Here is a 12,199-nt window from a genome sequence, read left to right as displayed (position 1 = left end):
CTACTCAGGAGGCTGAGATCTGAGGATCACAGTTCAAAGCCAGCCCAGGCAGGAAAGTCCATGAGACTCTTATCTCCAATAAACCACTCAGAAAACTGGTGTTGTGGCTCAAGTGGTAGAGGGGTAGCCTTGAGCTGAAGAGCTGAGGGACAGCACCCAGGCTGAGCTCAAGCCCCATGACAACCTCCCTCCCCCCAAAAAATGATCACAGGGTGAAATATTGTGCAGACTAAGCAGAAAGGTGAATATTCTGTGGTAGTATTACAATATTAGGAATGGAAAATTAGAAAACAAAATAACACAAGGAAGTTGAGTGATTTTTTTTTTTTTTTGCCAATCCTGGAGCCTGAACTCAGGGCCAAGACACTGTCCCTGAGCTTCTTTTTGCTCAAGGCTAGCACTCTACCACTTGAACCATAGTGCCACTTGTGGCTTTTTCTATTTATGTGGTTCTGAGGAATCGAACCCAGGACTTCATGCATGCTAGGCAAGCACTCCACCATTAAGCCACATTCCCAGCCCCTGTTGAGTGTCTTTAGAAGAAAAATAATGCATCTCCACAGTACTTATAGCAAACAACTGTAGAGTTTACATGTTTTAGAGTTTACATGTAGTTAGTCTATTCATTAACCAAAATGCATGGTTACCATAGCAGCTGCCTCTTCATCTTTCCAGATGGATTAAAGGGGGAGGGAGAGGTGAAGCAAGAAACTAACCAACCAGCAGAAGAAAACAAGGAAAACAAGGGCAGAAAGAGAAAGAGAACCCAAAAAGCTGTAGTGTTAAATCTTCTAAACAAATGAAAAAGTGTGTGTATAAATACATTGTATTCCATTGCAAAAAAAAAAACAGAAAAACCAAAAAATTAGAAATCACAATTTCTAGTAACACTATTATTATTACACTTAAGAATTTTAGAAGTAGGGAAGGGGTAACACTGTCCAAAAAGAAATGTACTCACTGCCTGACTTATATAACTGTAATCCCTCTGTATATCACCTTTAAGTAACAATAAAAAGTTTTTCAAAAAAGAACTTTAGAAGACACTACACATTAAAGAAACATTTTTGTATTGTTCATGTTTCTCTACAAGTATTCCAGGGCTGAGGTTTTGTACATCAACTCTCAAGTGCTGTTATAATCTAATAACTACAATATTAACCTAACATACTCAACAAATACATTTTTAATAAAGAAGCCATTTTACACAACACTAATCTTTACAGACTTTGAAAATTTAATGTCATCATACTTTTTAAACACTCTAGTGAAAATTAATACTAGGAGGGAAAATATGATATTCACTGTTCACACCATCTATAATTGATACAATTCGTGGCAAAACAAAAGATGGTCTGACCTATACTATTGTCTTCAGATCATTATCCTCATACTGAGACAAAATTAGGTACACATCTGATGTGCTCATGAATTTAGAAAATAGAGAAGTAGAGACTAGAATCCAGACCTTTTGCTACCTAGGCACAGAACTTCTTCCTTCTGGCCCTGTGTTCAAGCTCCACAACCCATGGGGGGAAAGAAGATGTAGAAATAAAAAAAAAAAAGAGTATGAAAATACAGAACAGGAAAAAGAAGGTAAAAGATAGTGATAAAGTAGGAATTAGGAGATAGCTTGTTATTTTTCCCACATGCTTTCAGGGAGGTCAGTGGCTCACACTCTAAGCCATGCTGAATTATGCACAGCATAGCTGTGTCTAGAAGCTAACCAGACAGGCTTCATTCACAGACTATGGGACTCATCTTACTTCTTAAAATATACATTACTTGTTCCTATTTGTGAGTGTTCTGAGGTAAGTTTTCAAGGTATTCCTCATGTGAACTGTCTCGCCCATTTTACATAAGAATATTATGAGCTTCCTTTTTGTTACTAATTCTAAGGCTTTCTCTCATTTCTGCATGCCTAACCTCCATCAAAACTATTCTAACAATTAAAAATTTGAAAGGGTTTATCCTACCCCCTAAAACTAAAATTCCAAAATAAAATTTTGATCAATAATAAATCACACAAACCTTGGGAAGCAACTAGAAAATACCAGTGTGATTTTCAAAATAGCTAACTAGCAAACACCACACAGAGGATGCATTCCCTGGTATTATAAGACAATTGGTATGGGTATGAAAACTGCACTTGAATATAGTCAGATGTACACATTACTGTAATATTTTATATATTATGGTTCAACTTAAAAACTAATTTTCAAATTGGTTAGTATTGTAACAATCTTACCTATACTGGTAAATGCAACTTAAAATTTTTGGCAAAAAAATATAATTAGGCTGGGAAGGTGGCTCAGTGGTAGAGCGCTTGCTTTGCATACCTGAGGCCCTGGGTTCAATTCCTCAGCAATACAGAAGCAGGAAAAAGTCAGAAGTTGTGCTGTGGCAAAGTGGTAGAGCACTAGCCTTGAGCTGAAGAGTTGAGGGACAGTGCCCAGGTCCAGAGCTCAGGCTTTATGAACGACGGGGAAAAAAAAACAAAAAAACAAGCTGGGTGCCAGCGGCACATGCCTGTAATCCTAGCTACTCAGGAGGCTGAGATCTGAGGATTGTGGTTCAAAGCCAGCCACGAAACTCTTATCTCTTCAGAAAAAAAATTATTATTGAAAGCCGGGCACTTGTGGCTCACGCCTGTAATCCTAGCTACTCAGGAGGCTGAGATCTGAGGATCGCAGTTCAAAGCCAGCCCGGGCAGGAAAATCTGTGAAACTCTTTGTTTTTTTTTTTTTTGGTCCGGTCATGGGGCCTGAACTCTGGGCCTGGGCGCTGTCCCTCAGCTCTTCAGCTCAAGGCTAGCGCCCTACCACTTGAGCCACAGTGCCACTTCCGGCTTTTTTCTTATGTGGTGCTGAGGAATCGAATCCAGGGCCTCAGGCATGCAAGGCAAGCACTCTACCACTGAGCCACCTTCCCAGCCCCTGAAACTCTTATCTCCAATAAACCACCAGAAAACCGGAAGTGGCACTGTGGCTCAGGTGGTAGCCTTGAGCTGAAGAGCTCAGTGACAGTGCCCAGACCCAGAGTTCAAGCCCCATGACTGACAAAAATATTATATATATATATATATATATATATAAACAAAATAAGTAAATTCTACTCTAGGGGGCTGGGAAGGTGGCTAAGTGGTGGAGCACTTGCCTTGCATGCTTGAGGCCCTGGATTCCATTCCTCAGCACCACATAAGCAGGAAAAAAAAAAGCCAGAAGTGGCGCTGTGGCTCAAGTGATAGAGCGCTAGCCTTGAACTGAAGAGATGAGGACAGCGCCCAGGTCCAGAGTTCAGGCCCCATGACCAGATCCAAAAAAAAAAAATTCTATTCTACCTTTTTCCCTTCAAAGTTAACAGCATTGTCACAATGAAGGGGTAAAAATTCAAAGCAATAAGTAAGAGTGGAAAGGACTACCGTTTTGGTTACTATTCCCATATACAATCTTTTTTTTTGGGGGGGGGGGACTGGTCATGGGGCTTGAACTAGGGCCTGTGCACTGTCCTTGAGCTTTTTTGCTCAAGGTTAGCACTTATCACTTTAAGTCACAGCTCCACTTCTGGTTTTCTGGTGGTGGTTGACTGGAATAAGAGACTCAAGGACTTTCTTTCCTGGGTTGGCTTTGAACCATGTCATCCTGAGCAGCTAGGATTACAGGCATGAGCCAACCAGTGCCCAGCTACATCCTATATCTTTTACAGCCATTCTGATAGAGCAAACAAAAAAAAAACCCAAAAAACAAAACTTGCCCTACCTATCTTTCATCATCTAATAAACATGTCCTCTAATATAAGGAATCATAATGAAAGCTGTTGAAAGAGAAAAAAGCAATAGAAAGGGTTCTTCACAGGTAGCTCACACCTGTAATTACACCTAGCTACTCAGGAGGCTGAAATTTGAGGACCAATGTGAAACTCCAGACAGGCAGGAAAGTCCATGAGACTTTATCTCCAATTAACCATTGTAGCTCAAATGATATAGTACTAGCCTTGAGCAAAAAAAAAAAGCTCATGATAGCACTCAGGCCCTGAGCTCAAACCCAGGACTGGCACCAAAAAAAAAAAAAAAGTGTGTGGGGAGGGGGAGGGGGTAATTCTGATATACACATACACATATGCAAATACCACGTTAAAACTCCATGACACATGGAAACAACACAGATGCCCCACGACAGATGAATGGATCCAAAAATTGTGGTATCTATACACAATGGAATATTATGCAGCCATTAGAAATGACAAAATAATGGCATTTGCAGGGAAATGGATGGAGCTAGAAGGAATCATGTTGAGCGAGGTAAGCCAAGAGCGAAGAGACAAACGGTACATGGTCTCCCTGATAAGTGGATGCTAAATCCAAAATGTTAGGTGATACGACAAAACTAACAGGACTTAAGAAACAAAGAACTCCTGCTCATCTGGTTGAACCACTACTAAATATCCCCATGCTGCTGATCACATGTATGGTGTATAACATGTGAACACTGTTATATATTACAGACTGTGATAGACATTTGCTCCAGGAAAGTTAGAATGAACTTGTGACTTAGAAATTATGTAATCACTTAATCACAATCAAAAAAAAAGAACTTCGGGGAAGGGAGGGAGGGAGGGGATGGTAGGGGGAAAACAATGGAGGGGCTAACAATGTTCAAGAGGAAGTGTACTCATTACCTCACTCATGTAACTGTAACCCTCTGTATAGTATCTTTACAATAAAAAATTAAAAAAAAAACTCCATGACACAATACATAGTTTAAAATATTAATGATAGGAAAGTAAAACAGGCTCTAGCTGGTGAATAAGGATGAATATAGTTAAAGCGGTTTGCATGCATGAAAAAACAAAAAAAGGTGTTGGAATTGTTTTAAAAAGGGAGGGAAATATGGGGCAAAGAAGAATGTGGAGAGGGTAAGTTTCATCAGCATACATTGTACACATGTGTGGAAATATCACAACCCCTCCCCATACAACTAATGTATGTTAATATATATGTCCTTAATTGATTTTGGGGGGGAAGGGAGTCAGTCATAGGCTTAAACTCAGGGCCTGGGCACTGTCCCTAACCTCTCTTGCTCAAGGCTACTTTGAGCCACAGTGCCACTTCCAGTTTTCTAGTGGTTAGCTGGAGATAAGAGTCTCACGGACTGGGGCTGGGAAGGTGGCTCAGTGGTAGAGCGCTTGCCTTGCATTCATGAGGCCCTGGGTTCTATTCCTCAGTACCACATAAGCAAAAAGAAAAAAGCCAGAAGTGGCGCTGTGGCTCAAGTTGTAGAGCACTAGCCTTGAGCTGAAGAGCTGAGGGACAGTGCCCAGGCCCAGAGTTCAGGCCCCACGACTGGACCAAAAAAAAAGAGAGAGACTCACAGACTTTCCTGCCCGGGCTGGCTTTGAACCACAATCCTCAGATCACAGCCTCCTGAGTAGTTTGGATTACAGCTATGAGCAACCAGTGCCTGGCCTTTTATATCTTTAAAAAGTTTGAAAAGCATAGTTTCTAATGTAAAGCTTTAAGCTTCCCTTGTTTCTCCTTGTATATTATATTTAAATTTCTAAAATCTCCCTGGATGTGGCGCAGTGGCTCAAGTGGTAGAGCACTTGCCTTGAGCTGAGGAGCTGAGGGAAAAGTGCCTAGGCCCAGAGTTCAAGCCCCGCAACAAAAATAAATAAATAAATAAAATCTCCCTATAATTGTTTGCTTGTTAGGAAGGAGGGAATTAGGAATATAATTCAGTGTTTCATGAATGCTGGGTAGGAAAATGCTCTATTATTGAGCTACATTTTCAGCCCTTAATATTTTTTATTAAAAATAATAATAAATGGTTAAGGTATACTCCAGAACCAGCAACTAAATTCTCAGGTTTAAATAAATTTAATTTCTAACTGTTAAAGAACTTTAAGATACTCAGATGGTTCTTCTAGGCAATCTCAAAAACTACAACAAAGTATGATTAGTTTATAGGTCTCTACATAGTTTCTTCAGATCATTTTCCAACTAACTCCACTCAACTGACTCTTTTCTATAAAACTAAAGAGAGAGACTAAATAATTTGAACTGCATGTTTATCCAATTAAAAGTTCACAGGCTTGCTGGTTGGGTGCTGGTGACTCACACCTTACAATCCTAGCTATTTGGGAGGCTGAGATCTGAGAACAGCAGTTTGAAGTCATACAAGTTTGTGCATACAAGTTTAAGAGACTCTAAAAGTATAACCCCCCCCCAAAAAAAGAAAGGACTGGGAATATGGCTTAGTGATGGAGTGCTTTTAGCATGCATGAAACTCTGGGTTTGATTCCTTGGTAACATATAAACAGAAAAAGCGGAAGTGGTGCTGTAATTCGAGTGGTAGAATGTTAGCCTTGAGCTTCAAAACTCAAGGATAGTGCCCAGGCACTGAGTTCAAGCCCTAGAACTGGCAAAAAAAAAAAAAAAAAAGAGAGAAAAAAAAGCATATATTACATGTATGCGCTCACATTTCTATTACTGAAAGAATCAGATAGAATGAAATGTTACAACAACAAAGGGCCTCTAGTGTTCCAAGAATATAGTATTCAGTGTCTATCAGATTCATTGATACAAATTCACTTATACAAAGAACACTGAAAATCTCTACTCCTCCCCCAATACTTGACTGCCATAAGTAATGTCACAGATCCTCTTCACTGATTGAAGGCCCTATAGGCAAAGGGCTGGCCTCAGCATTTACTATATAAAAGCTGAAAGACAAAATCTCCTAAACTCAAGTCCCTTATGGTCAACTTCTAGGAGTAATAGAAGCTATAATAATCAACAATAAAAAGATTGCTGCATTGAGAGTTTATGTATCCTTAAGCCATAGAATAGAAGAATTCCCTTTTCACTACTTTATCAACTAAAAAAATCCAGGCCAAGGGCTGGGAAGGTGGCTCAGTGGTAGAGTGCTTGGCTTGCATGCATGAGGCCCTGGGTTTGATTCCTCAGCACCACATAACCAGAAAAAGCCAGAAGTGGCGCTGTGGCTCAAGTGGTAGAGCGCTGGCCTTGAGTTGAAGAGCTGAGGGACAATGCCCAGGCCCTGAGTTCAAGCCCCACGACTGACAAAAAAAAAAAAAATCCAGGCCAAGGAAGTGGCCCTGTGGCTCAAGTGGTAGAGCACTAGCCTTGAGCACAAAGTAGCTCAGGGACAGCTCCCAGGCCCTGAGTTCAAGCCCCATGATCGACCAAAAAAAAAAATCCTGGCCAAGAGAACTGCTTCTCCTGCCAAGCATTCATACTCCAACCTATACAAATTTAGTAACTACCTTTTAAGAATTCCTATTCAATTCATCCCAAAACTGAAACTCTCACCTGTCATATAGGATGAGTATATCTCACATAGAGCTACTGCACAAACTTATGTAAAACTAAATAAAGGCACAGTGGCATCATTATCTGTCAAGAATAGGCTGACATGAATAACACTTATATTTTGAAATGTTCTGAGAACTATAAACTAGTATAAACTAGTACCCATAAAAACAATACTTATGGGCTGGGATAGTGGCTCAGTGGTAGAGCGCTTGCTTTGCATGAATGAAGCCCTGGGTTCAATTCCCCAGCACCACATAAGCAAAAAGAAAAAAAGCCGAAAGTGGCGCTGTGGCTCAAGTGGCAGAGTGCTAGCCTTGAGCTGAAGAGCTGAGGGACAGAGCCCAGGCCCAGAGTTCAAGCCCCACAACCAGACCCAAAAACAAAACAAAACAAAAAAAATCAATACTTATTTTTCATGTCTGAAGTACACAGATAAGATAGATCCAAAAACTATCAAGTAGCTGGGAGCTGGTGGCTCATGTCTGTAATCCTAGCTACTCTGGAGGCTGAGATCTAAGGATCGAGGTTCAAAGCCAGCCCAGGCAGTAAAGTCCATGAGACTCTTATCTCCAATAAAAACCACCAGAAAACTGGAAGTGGCACTGTGGCTCAAGTGGTACAGTGCTACCTTGAGCTGAAGAGCTTGGGGACAGCGCCGGGCCCAGAGTTCAAATCCCATGACTGACAAAACAAAAACAAGAAAACTATCAGGCAAAAATTATTTGCCAGGCATTATGTACATTATTTATTTATACTATTTCACTTAACCATTACAATCTGAAGATTGTAATGTATTAGTTTTATTGTTAGTTTTGTGTATTACTTTAATAGAATAAACAAATTTAGATAAGTAATATACAACACATCTCTAAAATCCATAGATTCATTATTACAAATCCCTGCTCTTAGTTATTTTTCACTCCTTTTAATTTTTTTTTCCTTTTTTGGTACTAGAAATCAAAACCATCACTATATGCTAGCTACATCCCCAGCCACAATTTGTCTTCCCATTTTAGGGAGATAAATGAACACAAATAGTAAATACAGGAAAAAATATAATACACTAGACTGGTTTGATATAGACACTGTAATGTTAAATTATTTTACTATTAAGATGAGTTCTACTATTAATGTTTGCCAGGCATTGGTGGCTCACACCTGTAATCCTAGCTACTTAGGAGACTGAGATCTGAGGATGTGGTTCAAAGTCAATCTGGACAGGAAAATGCTGCAAAAAACTGCAAAAAAAGGAAGTAGAGCTGTGGATTAAGGGATAGAGTGCTAGCCTTTGGCAAAAAAAAACAAAAAAACCTCAGGAACAACTCAACTTTAGCCCAAGCCCTGAATTCAAGATCCAGGACTGGCACCAAAAATAATCATAATCATAAATTTCAAAAATTGAAATTAAGAATGTACTAATGCACTAATATATTAATGTAGTTATTATATTCAATGTACATTATGTAAAAATTCAACTATATAACTTGACAAAGGAAGAGATGACACTGATCAAAATAACATTGTGCTCATAACTTTACATAGGGAATTATAAGCTCTGTACAACTACTTAATAACAAAAAAATAGGGAAAAGAAGAATGTATTAGATTGGTTTAAGAGAAGATTATAGATATAGAGCAAGTGAGAATTCATAAACATGAAAATCAGAAAAATCACCTTGCTCTCTCTGCCTTTGAGCCCCCTCGGCATCTGGGTGTGGCACCAGGGGTCAGGCTGCAGCAGAAACAAAAAAAGAAAAGAAAGAAATCACTATGCTGAACCAGAGATCAAGGATGGGAAAATGACGAAGACAACCTAACATACAGAAAATCACAGAATGAACATTTAGAATCCTGTAAAGAAAAGCAGGGTGGGCAAAAGTCACTCAGGTAACCATAAAGAGATGCAACCACAAGTTTTCAAAAAAGTTGATGACAATTGTCAAGTCTCTCAGCTTTTTCTACTCTGAGCTGGGACTCTTTTTGTTTTTTGTTTGTTTGTTTTTTGGGTCCTGTTGTGGGGCCTAAACTCTGGGCCTGGGCGCTGTCCCTCAGATCTTCAACTCAACGCTAGCGCTCTACCACATGAGCCACAGCGACACTAGGACTTTTTTTTTCTTTTTGCTTCTGTGGTGCTGAGGAATCGAACCCAGGGCCTCATGCATGCAAGGCAAGCGCTCTACCACTGAGCCACTTTCCCTGGGCTGGGACTCTTTATAGCTTGAGCCACACCTCCATTTTATTTGCTGTTTTTTTTGTGTGTGTGTGTGTGGATTTATCTGCCTGTGTTGGCTTGAAATGGCCACTGATTAGAATCAGCACCCACCTACAGAATTCCTACAAACATACAAAGCAAGCAATTTTACTGTACCTTGGCAACTGTTGTTGAGGTCATCTACTAACATTTTATCCTTTCCCTTTTCAATGTTGTGAAATAGCTCCAGGAGAACTTTTTATGTGAAGTTTTTTACTTAATGTAAAAATTTTCCTCTGGGAAATCTTCATATTCTTTTTTATAACCAATTTCCTCATTTATTTAGGCTAATAAATTCAACTTTGCTAACTTCTTCTGAATATCTGGAGGTTACCAAATGATGGCAGTATCAACATCACTGTAGTCAGCTATTTTTTCTTTGACTTCATCTTTCACTCCAACTTCAATATTTGGCCAGGCCAGTGGCTCACAACTGTAATCCTAGCTACTCAAAGGCTGAGATCTAAGGATCCCGATTCCAAGCCAGCCCAGATATTAAAATCCATGACACTCAACACTCCTATCTCCAATAAACTATTCAGAAAAAGCTGGGAGTGGCACTGTGGCTCAAGTGGTAAAACATTAGCCTTGAGCACAAAAAGGCTCAGGAACAGCACCAGGCCCCAAGTTCAAGTTCCAGGACCAGCAAAAACAAAAACAAAACACAAGAAAACACTTCAAGTTTTGTTATTATTCTTCATCTTTAACTAATTCCCACTTTTATCTATCTTTTTTTGCAAAATATCACACAAGGAAACAGTGAATCTAAACACTGGCATCTACATATGAACTTGATTAACAGATGTTAATCTGTTAACATCAACAGACTGGACTAACTGACTGATCACAACCTACATCCGTTTGCACATAGTGATTTGTGGACTCAGAGCTAGCAAATAAGTTTTTTCTTTACAAAGTTACAGTTAACATACCATGGCAGTTGAAAGTTGAAACATATTGGTGGAGCAAGAACTGATATTATTTAAGTGCACTGTGTTAATTGAAATCTGTGTATAGTCAAAGTAAGCAAAATGAGGACATAGCATACTAAATGAGTAGGGGCTATGAATAAAAGGTTTGGCTTCCACCACAGGATATTAACTGGATCAAACTTGGCCTCACACCATAGGTTAAGCCTTAGATTAAGGAAATCAGATAAAATGTGTGGGGTATGGAGTATATATTTTAAAAACTGGGGACTAGCCAGGTGCTGGTGGCTCACACCTGAAAATCCTAGCTACTCAAGAGGCTGAGATCTGAGGACCGCAGTTCAAAGCCAGGTCAGTCAGGAAAGACCATGAAACTTCTCCAATCAACCACCAGAACACCAGAAGTGGCTCTGTGGCTTAAGTGTTAGAGCACTAGCATTGAGCTGAAGAGCTGAGGGAAAGCACCCAGGTCCAGAGTTCAAGCCCCATTAACAACAAAAATAAATAGGGTGAGGGGGGGGGGTGCCACTGGACCCAAGCTTCAAGTGATAGAGCATCAGCCTATGAGCACAAACGATAGATCAAAAGTTTGAATTCCAATCTCAGACAAGGAAAAAAAAATGGACTATAAACAAAGCAAATCATGTAATCCCTGATGGAAGGAAACAAGATAAAAATTAAAATGTACTATATCCTTTTATATGGAGGTACTTTCCAGCCTATAAAAGAGAAAAATAATGCAGCTACTTACCAAAAGAAACAGAAGGATGGGAATGTGGCTTAGTGGTAGAGTGCTTGCCGCCTAGCATGCATGATGAAGTCCTGTGTTGAATTCCTCAGTACCACATAAACAGAAAAAGCCAGAAGTGGTGCTCTGGCTCAAGTGGTAGAACGCTAGCCTTGAGCAAAAGAAGCTCAGGACAGTGACCAGGCCCTAAGTTCAAGTTCCAGGACTGGCAAAAAAAGAAAAAAGAAAAAAGAAACAGAAGAATTTATGGGGGACTAGAAGAGGTATAAAACACACACACAGGGCTGGGAACGTGACTCAGTGGTAGAGTGCTTGCCTTGCATGCATGAGGCCCTGGGTTCGATTCCTCAGCACCACATAAGCAAAAACAAAAAAGCCAGAAGTGGCGCTGTGGCTCAAGTGGGAGAGCGCTAGCCTTGAGCTGAAGAGCTGAAGGACAGCACCCAGGCCCAGAGTTCAGGCCCCAAAACAACAATAACAACAACAAAAACATACACACACAGAGAATAAGAATATAGAAAAACCCTCCACAGAGACACACACACACACAAACACACACACACACACACACACAGAATGAGACATACAGAAAAACCCTCCACACACCACAGTAAGGTGGCAGTTCAAAAAAATAAGAATAAAAAGCCATCCAGATATATTAAAAAGGTGCTTTATCATCAAAGTACAAAATAATCCTATGGTAGAAAATAATTGATGCTAGGAAGAATGTGAATGAAAAACAAACTCTTGTGCAATATTGGCAGGAATATAAAATGGTTCAGCAAAAGCAAAAAAATGTTTGGCGTTTCCTCAAAAAGTTAAACATACGCCAGTGCCAGTGGCTCACTCCTGTAATCCTAGCTACTTAGGAGGCAGAGATCTGAGGATCATGGTTCAAAGCTAGCCTAGGCAGGAAAGTCCATGAAACTTTTTTTTCT

General features: G+C 39.9%; 1 protein-coding gene across 1 annotated transcript in view; it reads right to left on the bottom strand.

Annotated features, from left to right (window-relative positions):
- The window catches only part of Btrc (beta-transducin repeat containing E3 ubiquitin protein ligase), a 165,268-nt gene that overhangs the window by 122,294 nt on the left and 30,775 nt on the right, over positions 1–12,199 (bottom strand). The window contains exon 2 of the mRNA XM_013017590.1: positions 9,009–9,065. Coding sequence (XP_012873044.1) covers positions 9,009–9,065 — 57 coding nt within the window. The remainder of the gene's footprint in view (positions 1–9,008; positions 9,066–12,199) is intronic.

This window comes from Dipodomys ordii, unplaced genomic scaffold (assembly GCF_000151885.1).
Source record: "Dipodomys ordii isolate 6190 unplaced genomic scaffold, Dord_2.0 Scaffold36, whole genome shotgun sequence".
NCBI classification, from domain to species: Eukaryota; Metazoa; Chordata; class Mammalia; order Rodentia; family Heteromyidae; genus Dipodomys; species Dipodomys ordii.
This window is presented reverse-complemented; position numbering and strand designations above follow the sequence as displayed.